Consider the following 18901-nt stretch of genomic DNA (forward strand, 5'->3'; position numbering starts at 1 on the left):
TAGTAGGGTACTAGTGTTCTAGTTGTTTCACAACCTCACCAACACTTGGTATGGTTGGTCTTTAATTTTAGACATTCTAATGGGTGTGTGGTAGTGTATCACTGTATTTTTAATTTGCATCTCACTGATGTTGAGCATCTTTTCATGTTTATTTGACATCTGCATATCTTCTTTGGTGAAGTGTCTGTTAAGATCTTTTGCATATATTTTATTGATTGTTTTCTTTTTATTGAGTTTTGAGAATTCTTTTTATATTCTGTGCATAAACCCTTTATCATATATAGATTAATTTTCTTCCAAACCAAGTCTATGACTTGTCTATTCATTTTAACAGTATCTTTCAAAGAGCAGACATTTTTAATTTGATTAAGTCTCAACTTATTTTTTTTCTTTTATGAACCATGCTGTGGTATTGTATGGTGTGATAGCTTTTACAAGCTACGATTTCTTTGACAAATACATCTTTGCCAAACCCAAGATAATAAAGATTTTCTCCTATATTTTCTAATAGAAATCTTATAGTTTTGGGTTAAACAGTTAAGTCTCTGTGAGTTAATCTTTGTATATGGTAAGAAGAATGAGTAAAAGTTCCTTTTGGTTGTTGAAAGACTGCCCTTTCTCCACTGAATTACTTTCACATCTTTGTCAAAAATCAATTAACGATATATGTGTGAGTTTATTTTTGGATTTATTTTCTGTTCGGTTGATCTATTTATTTGTCCTGATGCCAGTACTACATTGTTTTGATTAATGTAACTTCATAATTAGCCTTGAAGTTAGGTAGTGTACATTCTTCAACTTTCTTCTCTCTCTTTCTCTCTCTCTCTCTGTTTTTAATTTTAAATCCAGTATAGTTAACCTCCAATTTTCTTCTTCTTTCTCAAGGTCATTTTGGATGTTCTGGGTCCTTTGCATTTCCATATAAATTTAAACTTAATTTTCTACAAAAAAGAAAAAAACCTAAAAATGAGATCGTGATAAATCTGTAAATCAGTTTGAAGACAGTTGATGTTTTAACAATATTGAGTCTTCCAATCCACTAACATAATACCTCCCCATTTATTTAACTTTAATTTCCCTCAGCAGTGTTTTATAACTTTCAGTGTATAGATTTTGCACATCTTTTTTCAGACTTATCTCTATTTTATAATTTTTGGTACTATTTTAAGTGTTTTTCAAATTTCAATTTCCAGTTGCTCATTGCTAACATATAGAAATATAATTGATTTTTGCATATTGATCTTATATCATGCAACTTTGCTAAACCCATTTATTAATTGTAGTAGCTTTTGCATAGTTTTTCTGTGTAGATAATTTTGTCACCTGCATATTATTACTGTAACAACTAGAATCTCCAGTAGTTTAGGGCCAATGGATGTTATCTTCTTAAGAAGGTTAGAAGGGAGGAAGCATTCAGTCTTTCACCATTAAGTATGTTAACAGAAGGGTTTTTGTTGATGCCTGTTACCATATAGAGAAGTTTGCACTATTTCTATTTAGTTTACTGATAGGAATGGATGCTGAATCTTGTGAAATGATTTTCTTTTTAGTTTGTTTATATGGTAAATTGCATTGATGATTTTTCAAATATTAAACAAACTTTGTATTCCTGATAAACTCCACTTGTATCATGATATAGTACCCTTTTTATATGTTGATTGATTGAAACTGTTAAATTGGATTTGTTAAAGTTTTCATTTGTCTCTGTTCATGGCGGAAACTAGTCTATAGTTTTCTTCTCTTGTAACATTTTTGTCTGGTTTTGGTATAATGCTTGTCTCAGAATAACTTGAAAAATATCCCTTCCTCTTCAATTTTCTGGAAGCTTATGTAGAATTGTGTAGAATTGTCTTTCTTAAATGTTTGATATACTTCATCAGAATATATTATCTGAGCCTGATGTTTTCTTTGTGGAAATTTTCTTGTTACAACAAATTCAATGTCTTTAGTAGATACAGGGTTATTCAGGTTATTCTTGAGTGGATTTTGATCATTTGTGTCTTTCTTTTTTTTCTTTCATAGTTTATTGTCAAGTTGGCTTCCATATAACACCCAACAAGTGCCCTCCTCCATGCCCATCACCCCCCTTCCCCTCTCCCCCACCCCCATCAGCTCCCAGTTTGTTCTCAGCATTCAAGAATCTCTCATGGTTTGCCTCCCTCTCCCCAACTATTTTTCCCCTTCTACTCCCCCATGGTCCTACGTTAACTTTCTCCTAATCCACCTATAAGTGAAAACATATGGTATCTGTCCTCTGCCTGACTTATTTCACTCAGCATAACACCCTCAAGTTCCATCCACGTTGCTACATATGGCCAGATTTCATTGTTTCTCATTGCCATGTAGTATTCCATTTGTATAGATAAACCACATCTTCTTGATCCATTTGTCAGTTGATAGACACTTAGGCTCTTTCCATGATTTGGCTATTTTTGAGAGTGCTGCTATGAACATTGGGGTACAATGGGCCCCTATGCATCAGCATTTCTGTATCTCTTGGGTAAATTCCTAGCAGTACTATTGCTGAGTTACAGAGTTGTATTGTTAACTTTTTTGAGGAACCTCCACACTGTTTTCCAGAGGAGGTGCACCACTTTACATTCCCACCAACAGTGTATGAGGGTACCCATTTCTCCATATCCTCGCCAGCATCTATAGTCTCCTGATTTGTTCATTTTAGCCCCTCTGACCAGCATGAGGTGGTATCTCAGTGTGGTTTTGATCAGCATTTCCCTGATGATGAGTGACGCTGAGCATCGTTTCATGTGTCTGTTGGCCATCTGGATATCCTCTTTGGAGAAGTGTGTGTTCATGTCTTCTGCCCATTTCTTCAGAGGATTACTTGTTTTTTGGGTGTGGAGTTTGGTGAGTTCGTATAGATTTTGGATACTAGCCCTTTGTCTGATAGGTCATTTGCAACTATCTTTTCCCATTCTGTCAGTTACCTATTAGTTTTATTGTTTCCTTTACCGTGCAGAAGCTTTTTATCTTGATGAAATCCCAATAGTTCATTTTTGCTCTTGACTCCCTTTGCCTTTGGGGATGTGTCAAGTAAGAAATAGCTGTGGTTGAGGTCAAGGAGGTTGTTTCCTGCTTTCTCCTCTAGGGTTTTGATGGTTTCCTTTCTCACATTCAGGTTTTTTATCCATTTTGAGTTTATTTTTGTGTATGGTGTGAGAAAGTGTTCTAATTTCATTCTTCAGCACGTTGCTGTCCAGTTCTCCCTGAGCGCCATCTGTTAAAGAGGCTGTCCTTTTTCCATTGGATACTCTTTCCTGCTTTGTCGAAGATTAGTTAGTCATACATTTGTGGGTCCAATTATGAGTTCTCTATTCTATTCCATTGGCCTATGTGTCTGTTTTTGTGCCAGTACCATACTGTCTTGATGACAGCTTTGTAGTAGAGGCTAAAGTCTGCGATGGTGATGCCTCCCATTTTGGTTTTCTTCTTCAATATTACTTTGGCTATTTGGGGTCTTTTGTGGTTCCATACAAATTTTAGGATAGTTTGTTCTAGCTTTGAGAAGAATACTGGTGCAATTTTGATTGGGATTGCATTGAATGTGTAGATTGCTTTGGGTAGTAATGACATTTTAACAATATTTATTCTTCTGATCCATGAGCATGGAATGTTTTTCCATTTCTTTGTGTCTTCTTCAACTTCCTTCATTGGTTTTCTATAGTTTAAATCATACAGATCTCTTATGTCTTTGGTTAGTTTTATTCCTAGGTATTTTATGTTTTTCTGTGCAATTGTGAATGGGATCAGTTTCTTGATTTCTCTTTCTGTTGCCTCATTGTTGGTGTATAAAAATGCAACCGATTTCTCTACGTTCGTTTTGTACCCTTTGTCTTTGCTGAATTTATGGATCAGTTCTAGGAGGCTTCTGGTAGAGCCTGTTGGGTTTTCGATGTAGAGTATCATGTCGTCTGTGAAAAGTGAAAGTTTGACTTCTTTGCCAATTCTGATGCCTTTTATTTCCTTTTGTTATCTGATTCCTGATGCTAATACTTCCAGCACTATGTTAAACAACAATGGTGAGAGTGACCATCCCTATCATGTTCCTGATTTCAGGGAGAAAATTCTCAGTTTTTCCCCATTGAGGATGATGTTAGCTGAGGGCTTCTCATAAATGACTTTTATGATGTTTAAGTAAGTTCCTTCTATCCCAACTTTCTCAAGGGTCTTTATTAAGAAGGGATGCTATATTTTGTCAGATGCTTGTTCTGCATCTATCAGCAGGATCATATGGTTTTTATCTTTTCTTTTGTTAATGTGATGTATCACATTGATTGATTTGTTAATACTGAACCAGCCCTTTAACCCAGGAATGAATCCCACTTGATCATGGTGGATAATTCTTTTTATGTGCTGTTGAATTCAGTTTGCAAGTATCTTGTTGAGGATTTTTTTTTTAATGTTTTATTTATTTTTAGGAGAGAGAGAGAGACAGCGTGAGCAGGGGAGGGTCAGAGAGAGAGGGAGTCACGGACTGAAACAGGCTCCAGGCTCTGAGCTGGCAGTCAGCACAGAGCCCGACGCGGGGCACGAACCCACGAACCGCGAGATCAAGACCAAAGCGAAAGTCGGACGCTCAACCGACTAAGCCACCCAGGCGCCCCTCTTGTTGAGGATTTTTGCATCCGTATTTATCAAGGATATTGGCCCGTAGTTCTCTTTTTTTTGCTGGGTCTCTGTCTGGCTTGGGAATCAAAGTGATGCTGGCTTCGTAGAATGAGTCTGGAAGTTTCCCTTCCATTTCTGTTTTTTGGAATAGCCTGAGAAGAATGGGTATTAACTCTGATTTAAATGTCTAGTAGAATTCCCCAGGAAAGCCATCTGGCCCAGGGCTCTTATTTGTTGGGAGATTTTTGATAACTGATTCAATTTCTTCACTAGTTATGGGTCTGTTCAGATTTTCTATCTCTTCCCTTGTGAATTTTGGTACTGAGTGTCTGTTTAGAAATTTGTCCATTTCTTCTAAGTTGTCCAGTTTGTTGGCATGTAATTTTTCATAGAATTCCCTGATAATTGCTTGTATTTCTGAGGGATTGGTTATAATAAATCCATTTTCATTTGTGATTTTGTCTATTTGGGTGCTCTCTTTTTTCTTTTTGAGAATCATGGCTAGAGGTTTATCAAGTTTATTTTTTCAAAAAAAAAAACAACTCTTGGTTTCATTGATGTGTTCAGCTGTTTTTTTGGATTTTATATTGTTTATTTCTGCCCTGATTTTTATTATTTCTCTTCTTCTACTGGGTTTGGGCTATTTTGTTGCTCTCCTTCTAGTTCCTTTCAGTGCACCATTAGATTTTGTATTTGTACTTTTTCTAATTTCTTGAAATAGGCCTGGAGTGCAATGTACTTTCCTCTTAGGACTGCCTTTCCCGCATCCCATAGAGTGTGGATTGTTGTATTTTCATTTTCATTTGTTTCCATATATTTTTTAATTTCTTCTCTAATTGCCTCATTGGCCCATTCAGTCTTTAGTAGGGTGTTCTTTAACCTCCATGTTTTTGGAGGTTTTCCAGACTTTTTCCTGTGATTGATTTCAAGTTTCATAGCATTGTGATCTGAACGTGTGCATGGTATGATCTCAGTTCTTTTATACTTATTGAGGGCTACTTTATGGCCCAGTATGTGATCTATCTTGGAGAATGTGCCATGCGCACTTGAGAAGAAAGTGAATTCCATGAAATCAGGATGTAGAGTTATAAATATATCTATCAAATCCATATGGTCCAATGTGTAATTCAAGTCCATTGTTTCTTTAGTGATTTTCTGTCTAGTTGATCTCTCCATTGCTGTAAGTGGAGTATTAAAGTCCCCTGCTATTAGCACATTCTTATCTATAGGATTGTTTCTGTTTGTGATTGTTTTATATATTTGGGTCCTTCCAAATTCGGTGCATATACATTTATAATTGTTTAGCTCTTCCTGATGGATAGACCCTGTAATTATTATATAATGCCCTTCTTCATCCCTTGTTACTGCCTTTACTTTAAAGTTCAGTTTGTCGATATAAGTATGGCTACTCCAGCTTTCTTTTGACTTAGAGTAGCATGATAGATATTTCCCCATCCCCTTACTTTCAATCTGAAGGTGTCCTCAGGTCTAAAATGAGTCTCTTGTAGACAGCAAATAGATGGATTTTGGGTTTTTTTATCCATTCTGCTACCCTATGTCTTTTGACTAAAACATTTAGTCCAGTTACATTCAGTGTTATTATTGAAAACTATGGGTTTAGAGTCATTGTGTTCTCTGTAGGATTCATGCTTGTAGTGGTGTCTCTGGTACCTTGTGTTCTTTGCAACATTTCCCTCATAGAGTTCCCCTTAGGATTTCTTGTAACGCTGGTTTAGTGGTGATGAATTATTTCAATTTTTGTTTATTTGGGAAGGCTTTTATCTCTCCTATTCTGAATGACAGGCTTGCTGGATAGAGGATTCTTGGCTGCATATTTTTTCTGTTCATCACATTGAGGATTTCCTGCCATTCCTATCTGGCCTGCCAAGTTTCAGTAGATAGGTCTGTAACTACTCTGATAGGTCTCCCTTTGTATGTTAGGGCCCTTTTATCCCTACCTGCGTTCAGAATTCTCTCTTTGTCCTTATATTTTGCCATTTTCACTATGATATGTTGTGTAGAAGATCGATTCAAATTATATCTGAGGGGAGTTCTCTGTGCCTCTTGGATTTCAGTGTCTGTTTCCTTCCCCAGATCCCCCGGGGAAGTTCTCAGCTATAATTTGTTCAAGGACTCCTTTTGCGCCTTTCTCTCTCTCTTCCTCTTCTGGAACTCCTATGATACGTATATTGTTCCATTTGATTGTATCACTCAGTTCTCGAAGTCTCCTTTTGTGCTCCTGGATCAGTTTATCTCTCTTTTTCTAGGCTTCCTCTTTTTCTATAATTGTGTCTTCTAATTCACCTATTCTCCTCTCTGGCTCTTCAGTCTGTGTATTGGATGCCTCCATTTTATTATGCACCTCATATATAGCATTTTTAAATTCATCACAACTATTTTTAAGCTCCATAGTCTTTTTAGCAGTAGCCTCTCTGATGTCTTCCATGCCTTTTTCAAGCCCAGCGATTATTTTTTGACTATTGTTCCAAATTCTTGTTTAGTTATGTTGCATATATCTGTTTTGAGAAGTTCTTTAGCTGTCATTTCTTCCTGGAATTTCTTTAGAGGAGAGTTCTTCCATTTCATAATTTTGGTTAACTTTCTGTCTCTTGTTAGTTTTAAATGCTTGTTATGTGCTCCGCACCTGTGAGTACTGCTGTATTAAAGAAGGCTCATTGACTGTCCAGGGCCTGTCCGTTCAGGAAGTGTTCTTTTAATGGTGTCTCTTGGTCTCTGTTGTTGAGACTTTGGTTATTTTATTTCCCTACTTGTAGTGGTATTTGGAACTCACCACCATGTGTACTTGGCTTGTTACTTGAGGTAGCCCTGGAAAGGAAAACAAACACACAGGGAACAAAGGCACATAAACACACAGAGAAATCCAACAAACAAGCAAACTGAAAGGGAAAAAGAAAAAAAACAAAGACAAAGCACAGTCTAAAAGCATAAAACCAGAATTCCCAGCTAGAAATAAAGAGCAGGGTGTATGCAGTGCTGATGGAAGAGCACATACAAAGAGAAATGACAGGGCAGGGAGAAAGCGAAATTGAACAATGACCAGGCAGGGAGCCTAAGAGGCTTAATTCAGAGAGAGAAAGAGGAGAATATGGTAGGAGGCGAGGAGAAAGAAACGAAGATAATGTTACTCAGAGAAACAATATAGTCTGATTACTCCAGAGAAAGAGAGAGAGAGAGGTAGTGGTGGAGGTGTAGAATATACATCTAGAGAATGGATTAAATGTGACTGTTTAGGCAAACCAGTGACCAGAGTGCCCAGTCCAGCAGAGGGGAGGGATACGAATGAGACCAGGGAAAATATATCTGAATAGAAAGAATTGATCTAGAATTAATCACATCAGTGCATCCATGTTGGTCTTGCCCCCGACTCTGGTTAAAAAAAACAAAACAAAACAAAAAAACTCTGTAGTGGGGATGGACATGGTTTGGTGTAGGCAGGTCTTAGCCTCCACTGTGGACCTGCAAGCTGTTCACTGAGGTCTCCCCTTGGTGGTTGTGGGGAGAAAAATGGCAGTGCCCAGTCCCTTCTTGAACCAAGCGTTGCAAATCACTCTTTTAGGTCTGATCTCCCTATGCCACGGGGGTAGCTAGCGTGGGCTGTGTTCCATGTCTCAAGCCCCGCCTTGTTTCCAGGTCTTAGTCTGCATGCTTTATTGATACCGCCCAGAATATAATCCTGCAGGCCTGGCTGCTTCCCAGCTGGGGATCGAGCCGTGAGAGATTTAAATAGTTCTTTCCTAAATTGAGGAAATTGTTTCCCATTCCCCAGGGATCACTGTCCTTCGGTGCATGATGTCCAGTGTTCATATATTTTGAGTAGCTTTTTAGTTGTTTCTGGAAGGAGTTTAAATCTGGTCTGTGACACTCCGTCTTATCTGGAAACAGAAATCCATTTGCTGATATTTTCAGCATGATCTTTTATAATCTAATTGTGTTGTATTTGGTATGATATTCAATATGGTCATTTCTCTGCCCATATGACACTCGAGGTTCTGCTAGTGAGTTATAAGGAGCAAAATAGAGTAATGATTTAAGTACTTTCTAGGTATCGAGCGTGTGTTAGGGTTTAAATATGTTACCTCATTTAATCTTTATGATATGAGGTAATTATCTTCATTTTAAGATAAGGTCATTGAAGTTGAGAAGTTCAGTAATTTGCCCAAGTCACACAGCAGTAAATGGCAGACTCAGCATTCAAACTCAAGTCTGTCAGGCCCAAGGATTGCTTTCTAGTTCATTACAGTCCCATAAAGTTGATGAAACCCTTCAGATGTACTCAGTATTTTGCTGAGTACAAGGAGATAAATAGATAATCCCAACTCAGAAAGCTTCTTATCTGCTCTTGCAAAGAGAGTAAGCATTTTACAACATCTAAGAAAGGAAAAACATTAGCACAGCTGGAAAGAATAGTTTTAATTGAAATTTCTATCAGGTGACAGGAAGGAAAAGGGCTAAGAGAGCAGTTGTTAAGAAACAGAGGAAGAATGTGATTTTAGAAATGCTGGGTCAAGAAAATATTGTAACAGAGAGGAGAAGAGGGAAAAGGCAGAAGTTGTTCCACAGTGACAGACTTTGGAAAGCTGCTGGAGCTATGCAAATACACGTGGCCCTGACCCCTTTTGCTGTCACTGCAACCTTTCATTCCCTTCTATGAGACTCAAACAATGAACTTGAAAGGGAAAGAAAGGAATGTTTGGTACCAAACAGTGTTGCCAAGTTAAAATGTTTTGGATTGATTCCCAGTGCCAAAGCACAGTGCATATTAACATTCCTTCTATATTTTTGGAAACGTGTTCTACCCACATTGGCTTTATTTTAGTTTTCATAGATATATGGGTGTTTTGTGCTGTTTTGTTTCAATGCCCACAGTTGTGGGTTTTTTTTTTTTAATATCTATAACCTTTACTAGAGTATGGAAGCAGTGTCTTCTGTGTGCATATGTTTACATTTCATGGTAGTTTCTACATGTGACCCTCACCTTTTATATGACACAATGCCTTTTTGGAGAACAATGGAATCATAGCCTGAGATGATCTGAAAGGTCAAAATTTGAGTCTGTTTTGTCATTGACCTGACTGACCATGGATGAAATTACTTGTAAGATGAGGCACATGATTATCTGACTCAGCTGGGAAGAATTTCCAATACTAATTATAAATGAGAATATTACAAGGGCTCGTGAAGTGTAGGCAATACATTTGACAGGAAATATGTACTATTTATTCTTTTAGAACACCCACACACACAAACACACACTTCTATAGAATTTTATTAGGGAAATAGCAATTAAGAATAGAGTCAGTTAAAAACATTAATGCTCAAGAGAAATCACTTTAATTCACTAAAAAGTAGAAGTGGACTGTATAGTCAACCTCTACTTTGCAACTCACTGAATGCCAGGAAGTCTTCTCCGACCTTCCTATTCACAGGGCCGCACTCCGCATTTAGTCATGCTGGCTTCTCCACTCCAGAGTGTGAGCTTGTGCAAAGCAAACCATGTCCTCCATCTCATATCTAAGAGCCTAGCAGAGTGTTCAGCATATTGTAGGTATTTGATATTTCAGTTAATTGGTCTATTGTGAGGCCTGATTCTGACTGTCCATTCCTTATATCTTTAATGTGTAAACATTCACCTTTGCATGTTTGAACATGGGAAAAAGTAGTTAAATAGATGCTTATATGTAGCTAGAAACAAAGAAACTTTGCCTGTTTTGTTTCCTCATTTTTGGATTTTTACTTTAAAAAGTAAGACATCTTTGGGGCACCTGGGTGGCTCAGTTGGTTGAACATCCAACTCTTGATCTCAGCTCAGGTCTTGATAACAGGGTCATAGGTTCGAGCCCGACATTGGGCTTCACACAAGGGCATGAAGCCTATTTGAAAAATAAAAAAAGCCATGCTTATTCTAATAGTTCAGATAATACAGAGAGAAGCATATTAAAAACAGCCACACTCTCTATTTTCCAGTCTTTGTTTTTCTTACCCTGCCTCCCCCTGTCAGATATTTGTGTTCATATAAATACTATTTGTACTTCAATATCATGGGCAGTACTCTAAGTAAATACATTTTTTATACCCAATTATTGAATACTGTACTGAGAGTGAACAACAGGATGATTGTATGGGTACAGAATGGTTGTGAGCATACATTGTTTATCCTTGTGACATTGTGGCTGACTGGGAACTGTACCATGTCACTAGCCCGGAAAAAGACCAAATTCAAATTTGAAAGTATGGTTTCTTCTGAAAGTGTATTGCCTTTGCATTATCGCAAAATCAAAAAATTGTAAGTCAAACCATCGTAAGTCGGGAACCGTCTATAACTTACGTGAGATATTCAGCACTTTATTATTACAAAATAGTCTCTGTGTTAGGTGATTTTGCCCAACTGGAGGCAAAAGTAATGTAAGTACAGAATGTAATGTAAGTGTCCTGAGCATTTAAGGTGAGCTAGGCTAAGCTATAATAATGTTCAGTAGGGTAATTGAATGCATTTTCAACTCAGGACATTTTTCACTTATGAATTTTTTCGGACATAACCCATCGGCCACTGTAAGTTGAGTAAGATCTATAGTCTTACATCCTGATCCTTTATTTCTCCATAATGGATTCACAAAAGTGAAATTGCTAGATCAGTTGTTTTGTTTTTAATTTCAGTAGGCAGGTTTTTTGTTTTTTTTAAGGATTATCAGTTTTATATTTTTTCTATAACTTTTTTCAGTGTTTTTATTATTTTTATTTTTGAGGGAGACAGAATGTGAGCAGAGTAGAGGCAGAAGGAGAGGAAGACACAGAATCCAAATCAGTCTCCAGGCTTGGAGCTGTCAGCACAGAGCCTAATGTGGGACTTGAACTCACAAACCGCGAGATCATGACCTGAGCCAGTGTCAGATGTTTAACCAATTGGGTCGCCCAGGCACCCCATATCAGTTTACACTTCTACCAACAGGAGAGGAAAGCCTGTTTCTCCACATCCTTGGATAGCATTTAGAAATTTTTCTAACATTTTCCAATATAATCAATTTAAAATGGTAAAAAGCCTTCGGGCACCTGGCTGGCTCAGTCAGTTAAACATCCCAACTTTGGCTCAGATCATCATCTCCCGGTTCATGAGTTGGAGTTCCACATTAGGCTCTGTGCTAACAATGTAGAGACTGCTTTGGATCCTCCCTTTGCCCCTCTTCTGCTTGCTCACTCTCTCTCAAAAATAAATAAACATTTTTTTTAATGGTAAAAGACCTTTATTAGTATTTAACAGTGAAAAGAGAAAGGATACTGATAAGGATAAACATTCCTTATATATTTGAATGACATTTTATTCTTGGTTTTAAAAACAAAACAAAAACACCTGATCCTTTCAGGGGCCCTTGTAGAGCATATAACTCTTAATCTTGGGGTTAGGAGTTCAAGCCCCATGTTGAGTATAGAGATTACTTATAATAAAATCTTTAAAAAAAAAAAGAACTTGGTCCTTTCATAACATGAAAAATGCAAGAGAGAATAGATCCATTTTTTCTCAGTGCAGTTGAATAGGTAATTAATAGTTTGAAACAATAAGATTTTAAGTGTTTTTTCCTGCTTTCAATCATTTTCTTGAAGTAAGCAAGCTAGTAATTAATGGCTTCTAATTTTCCCTAGCTTAATGCAGACCCTGAAAGAGAAGAAGGAGAAGAGTTTGAAGACAACATGGATGTTTTTGATGACAGCAGTTCCAGCCCTTCTGGCACCTTACGAAATTATCCACTCACCTGCAAGGTTGTTTATTCCTACAAGGTGTGTGTTTCTCTAACCTATTGCTGATTTGAAAATTGTGGCAACGCTGGAGACACACATGACTGTATGTACCTAGCCTGAAAATTGGTGTTCAGTTAATATTAGAGACAACATAACATAGTGGTGAACAGTCTAGGCTCTGACATCAGACTGCCTGGATTAAAATGCCACTTACAAGCTATATAACCACACTAGTTAGTCTCTTGGTCTCTGTGGTTTTCTTATATCTATTATGGGGATAATATTATAGCACTAGTTTGAAGATTAGAGATAACACTTTTATAGCAAAGCGTTTAGCATAGTGCCTGGCATCTAGTATATTTTCAGTAAATAGAAATCTTACCCTTACTATATCAGTTGCCTGCTTTGGCACAGACCTTCCATTAGGATGACCCTCAAAATTGATATTAAAAGAAAATTGTTTTACAAAGCAGTTTTGTTAAACTTTACGTTTCCTAATCTTAATATAACCTCCTCTTATTTCCATAGGAAGCAGGGACCTGGGTAAAAAGATGCCAGAATTTCCAAACCTGATTTGGTATAATAGTTCTTAGTCTCTCTCCCCCATGCTCTGCTTTCACATAAACTTTTAACTCATACAAAGTAAATTGAGTTTCACTCCCCTCATCAGTCCATCAACCAGCCAGCCCTTTTGACACTACCTCCAAAACATACCCTGAACCCATTTACCTTTCACCATCTTGGTCTAGGCCATTGCTTCAATTACTGTAAAGGAGAGGGGAAAAACGTAATTGGTATCCTCCTACATACTTGCCTCCCTTCCAAAAGTACATTGTCCACTTTTCAGTCAGACTTTTTTTTTTTTTTTTACAAATAGTTTATTGTCAAGTTGGTTTCCATATAACACCCAGTGCTCATCCCCAGAAGTGCCCTCCTCCATGCCCATCTCCCTCCTTCCCCCCACATCCATCCATCCTCAGTTTGTTTCTCAGTATTCAAGACAGACTTATCTTTAACACATAAAGGAGATTATTTTATTCCCCTGCCTAAAAACCTCTTGTAAGCTTTCCATCACACATAGAAAAACAGACTCGTCACCAGAGTCTGTACTGTTACGGTTGATCTGGCCCCTGACAGTCTCCCTAACTTGATGTCAGACCATCCCCCCTTCCCAGCTCACTCACCACACAGTAGCCACTGTGGCACCATGCTCCTTCCTGACTTGACAACTTTGCACTCACTGCTCCCTCTACCTAGAACCCTCTCTCCCCAAATCTTGGTTGGCTGCGTACTACCCTTCATTGAGGCTCAGCTCAAATAGTGCCTCTCCTCAGGTCTCCCCTGACCACCTAAAAATGTAACTAACTTCTCATTTACTACTTTCTACCCCATTGACCTTTTGTTCTCTTTTATCACCACTTATCACCAGCCAAACCTAATCTTACTTGTTTTCATGTTTCTTTGTCTGACTCCCCACTAAAGGTCCCTAAAGGCAGAAACCTTATCTGTGTCTATGTACCTCATCTGTGTCTCTTCAGTGCCCAGAATGGTACCTGGCATATAGTAGGTCCTTGGTAAATAATTGTGGGATGAATATGGGGCATCTGGGTGGCTCAGTCAGTTAAGTGTCCAACTTTGGCTCAGGTCATGATTTCACGGTTCGTTGGTTTCAGCCCCGTGTCAGGGTCCATGCTGATAGCTCAGGGCCTGGAGCCTGCTTTGGATTCTGTGTCTCCCTCTCTCTCTCTCTGCCCCTCCCTCACTCGTGCCCTGTCTCTCTCAAAAATAAACTTTTAAAAAATTTAGAAAAAGAATAACTGTGGGATGAATAAATGAATGATATAAGGAAGGCATGAATGGATGAATCCTCTTCTGGCCCCCATGCTAATGGACACCCAGTGCTTAAGCCAATAACAGGAAGTGTCCGGAGAGAATCTTCAACAGCCATACATGGGACAGTCTCACTCCCACCATCCTTGGATGGCTGAAGTTGCCAGCATTTCCTCTTCAATATCAGTGATTCCCAGATTTTTAGTTAAGCATCCTTTCATTATATACTTAAATCAGGAATACTTCCTCTTGGGGTCCCTGAGTGGTTCAATTGGTTAAGTGTCTGACTGTTGATTTGGGCTCAGATCATGATCTCACAGTTTGTGACATTGAGCCCCACGTCAGGCTCTGCACCGACAGCTTGGAGCCTGCTTGGGATTCTCTCTCTCTCCCTCTCTCTCTCTGCCCCTGCCCAACTTGTATACACATACTCTCTAAATAAATAAATAAACTTAAAAAGAATACTTCCTCTTTTCTAAAAATGCTGGGGTTCTTTTTCAAAATAAACTATTTTGATAATCTTTTTAAAATTTCAAGCCATTTGCCGAGATACTTAGAAAGGTGTTCTAGAGTATTATACAAGTAGGGTTGGGAATGTTTTCCATCTCACCTCTCAATATATTTACTTTAAATATTGATAATTAAAATTTAAAGCCCTTAGAGAGGATTCCAAGTGTCTGAGTGATTATAAATAGCTCACATCCCCTCTATTGACATATGCCAAGCATGTATCTAGAGTAAACCAGACTATAAAAAACTATTTAATCATTGAACAGTTATTCAGTGCCCAGCATGTGATACATTTCAGGGACGCAAGAATTAATTGACACAATTCCTGTTCCCTGCCCAAATGGATAGTCTGGGGGGAATAAATATTAAGCTGAAAAATAGAGTTTGTATGAAAACATTTATAGTAGCTAATTTTTCCTGGGATAGTTGGAAGCAATTCCATAGATGAGGTGCCACTTAAATTAGGTCATGAGTAAGATCTTACTAGATACAGTAAGAAGGGAACAAGCCTTCTAAGCAAAAAAAACCAGCAGATACAGAGACACAGTTTGATGAGAGTACGGGGTGTTCAGGAAATGTTACATTTGGTGATGGGTGAGCAGCAAGTGTGGGAATTAGAGCAGCTGGAAATAAAGATGTTTGCTGTCAGATAGTAAAGGATCTTGTAAACCAGACTAAAGTATGGCTTTTATCCTGGCTGCTAGGGACCTTTAGATGTCCTGAAATCAGACTGGGCTTTTAAGAAGGTAAACCCTGGTCGTGGTATAGATGTTTCACAGGATAGATTAGAATAGAGAGAAATGAACTATAAGCCTAATGATGATTCCTATAGTCCAGACACGCAAAGCAGGCCTGGATTAATCTGGTGAGGACAAAGAAACGTTATATTTGAGGATTAGATTCAAAAGCCTTAAAAATGCTCATAACTTGGGGCACCTGGGTGGCTCAGTCGGTTAAGCATCTAACTTCAGCTCAGGTCATGATATGGTTTGTGAATTTAAGCCCCACGTCGGGCTCCGCGCTGACAGTTCAGAGCCTGGAGCCTACTTCAGATTCTGTGTTTCTCTCTCTCTCTCTCTCTCTCTCTCTCTCTCTCCCTCTCCCTCCTTTTCTCTACTCCTCCCCTGCTTGTTCTCTCTCTGCCTCTCAAAAATAAATTATTTTCTTAAATGCTCTTAACTTTTGACCTTACTAGCATAGATCCTAAGGAAATGATCACAGTATAGAAAATGGTTTTGGACACAAAATGTTCTTTCATCATAGTACTATTTTCATAATAGCTCAAAGTTGGCAATCCAATAAGGGAATTATTAAATAAATTAACCATTAATATAACATAAGAGTATACATAAAATATTATGAGGATAATTGAAAATTACATTAATGAAAGGTTTTTTTTATATAAGAAGAAATGATATGTTATGCCAGAAGAATAAAATGTCAATGCACCATAAGATTTCAGTTATGCATATTTCCAGCTTTTATACAGTGAACATGTATTATTTTTATAATCAGGTAAAAGCACACTGTTTTCAAAGAAAATAGGAAATTTAGAGAGGTAGTGGTGGGAATGGAGGACTTGGCCAATTCTACCGTTCTGGTCGTCCCTGGATATTAGGGCTTCAGGGGGCAGTGGGAGACCACGTATTTATTTAGTAAACATTTCCTGACCACTTGCTGTCTTTAGTTGGGATAAATGAGAAGAATTACATTCCCTGCATAAGTCATTCTAGTGGGAAACCTACAAGGGCAGACAACTGAGTGCCGTGGTAGCTCGCATCAGAGTGGTATGCCAAGCCTTACAACAAAAGAAGGAAGAAGCAACCAGCTCGTTGTGAGTGGTCTGGAAAAACATGAGCTGGGCCTCAAATCATGAGTAATACTAATATCCACTGTTTGTGACACACTATGTGCCCGGTACCATATTTATGTTTTTCTAATCTCTTCAGTAACTCAATATGGAAGATACTATCAACTAACCTATTAAATCAACAAATATTAATAGAGCACCTTCCATGTACCATCCTGTGTTCTTTTCTAAGCTTGAGAACATGGCATTGATCAGTACAGACAAAAATCTCTGACTTCATGGAGCTTACATTCTAATAGGAATAGAAAAGAAAACTGAGGCTCAGAGAGGTTTTATGGACACTTGCCCTTAGAAACAGACAGAACCTGGACTTGAACTCACAGTAATCTAAATCTGTTCGCCAGATGGGAAAGAGAGAGCAGGGTCTGCTGGAAAGAAGAAACAGTCTGGTAAAAGCATAGAGGCCAGGAAAAACGTGGTGTGTTCAGAGAACAGGGAACAGGGAATAGTGCGCGGGGCCAAAGCTTTGAGAGACCACAGTGACCAGACTCTATATACATTCTTGAGTTGTCATGCAGAGGACTTGACTTTTTCAAGTGGAACCATTGGTTACTGCTTGGGGTTGGTATGATCAAGCTAGTGTCTGCTGATACACTGTAACAGCACTAAACAACTTGCGTGGACCTCCATGACATTTTTTACAAGGGCAGCAGTATATTTAAAGGTGTTCTTATCCTTCCTGCTTTGTTCTCACATGCATTGAAGTCAGGTTGTATTGATACTTTTTAAGTCTTACCATGGAACTAGAGAAAATGTTTGTAATGTTGGTGCCTTTTGTTGGTATATTCAAAGCATAGTATATTTTCTGATTAGCAAAGAAATCCCATTGGAAAAGCTATCATGAATCAGTGAGTCTTTTTTCCTCATGTTTTGAGATCAGAGGTAATTTACTTAAAATTCTGGTCCTGGAGGGGCACCTGGGTGGCTCAGTCAGGTAAGTGTCCGACTTCGGCTCAGGTCATGATTTCACGGTTCGTGAGATCAAGCCCCTTGTCGGGCTCTGTGCTGACACCTAGCTCAGAGCATGGAGCCTGCATTTGGATTCTGTATCCACCCCCTCTCTCTGACCCTTCCCTGCTCACGCTGTCTCTCTCTCTCAAAAATAAATTAAAAACATTTAAAAAATTATTTTGAATTCTGGTCCTGGAGTATTTCTGTCACTGGTCAGCCATTTTCAATACTATTTTAACATCTCAAGCAGCTATGGCAACATCCAGAATCTGGGTTTAATGAAGTATTATAATGCACATGAAATGGGAAATGAGGCTTAGTAATGTGACCCATTTTCATGCCTTACTTTTGCTTGTGTAATTTGGAGATGTGTTACACGTTGAGATTGTGAGATTTGAAAAACTATATGGTCTTACAGTTTGGTTATATAGCTGTTACTAATCTTCAGACCAGACTGGGAAATGCTTTTTGGAGAACCAGAGAACCAGAAGATGCCAGCAGGTCCCTCCCTGTTACATGTGAAAGGCAAGTCTCTTTAGGAAACAAAGCCACACCGTATGTCTCCAGCCCCTCTACTGAGCCCTGAGAGTTTGCACTCAGATTCTGCAGTCGTGGAGCAGAATCTGGGGGTCTAGTGCTAGTGAACTCCCACGTCAGAGACCATTAAACCATCACAGTTAGCAGCTTGTACAGAAGCATCTAAGTGGATCAGCCCATTCTCCACAGTTAAGTTAGAACATAATAAATTCAAATTGTGACCAATCTCAGCCATTTTCTCTCCTACACCTCTCTTCTCTTGGCCATTGTTTATCGCACAGTGATTCCAGATCAGTTCTAGGCACTGCCTAAGCTGTCATCCAATCCATGTACATAGTTCTCTGCATTTTCACAGCGTGGACCTCCATGGTCACCCTCAGGTGCCGTACTAATTCAGTGCTTGCTTCTGTGCCTGTGCTTCCCAGATCATCATGGTTCTCAGCTTATTCATCCCACATTGACTCCCTCATACTCCCCAGAATGGCAGGATTGTCATTTTGAAGAAATGGAGGCATCAAGAAGTTGAATAACCAGTAGAAACATAAGCTGGAGCTGGAACCTTGGTCCCCTGCTTCCAGCAGAGTGCTGTGTTCATTGCACCTGATTGCCTCTTGAGGATTCCGTTTCTCCAGTTTTTGCTGTGGCTTTATTTTGTTTAATTTTTTAAAGTAAAACTTCACCTCATTATGATAGTTTTACAACACTTAAATTTTTATGTTTGGTATGTTTTTCAAAATCATTCCAATACTTTGATCCCCAGTTTTTGTTATGATCAGCGCACATCTGCTCTTTATCTAACCTTTTTAATTTTGTCCATGACCATCC

At 38.5% G+C, this 18901-nt stretch overlaps 1 protein-coding gene across 1 annotated transcript in view; it reads left to right on the forward strand.

Moving 5' to 3' along the window:
- FCHSD2 (FCH and double SH3 domains 2) overlaps positions 1–18901 on the forward strand; it is a gene marked incomplete at its 5' end in the record, with an annotated part of 71299 nt that overhangs the window by 45872 nt on the left and 6526 nt on the right. The window contains one exon of the mRNA XM_039252036.1: positions 12283–12417. Coding sequence (XP_039107967.1) covers positions 12283–12417 — 135 coding nt within the window. The remainder of the gene's footprint in view (positions 1–12282; positions 12418–18901) is intronic.

This window comes from Hyaena hyaena, unplaced genomic scaffold (assembly GCF_003009895.1).
Source record: "Hyaena hyaena isolate Hyena2069 unplaced genomic scaffold, ASM300989v1 scaffold_406, whole genome shotgun sequence".
Taxonomy (NCBI): domain Eukaryota; kingdom Metazoa; phylum Chordata; class Mammalia; order Carnivora; family Hyaenidae; genus Hyaena; species Hyaena hyaena.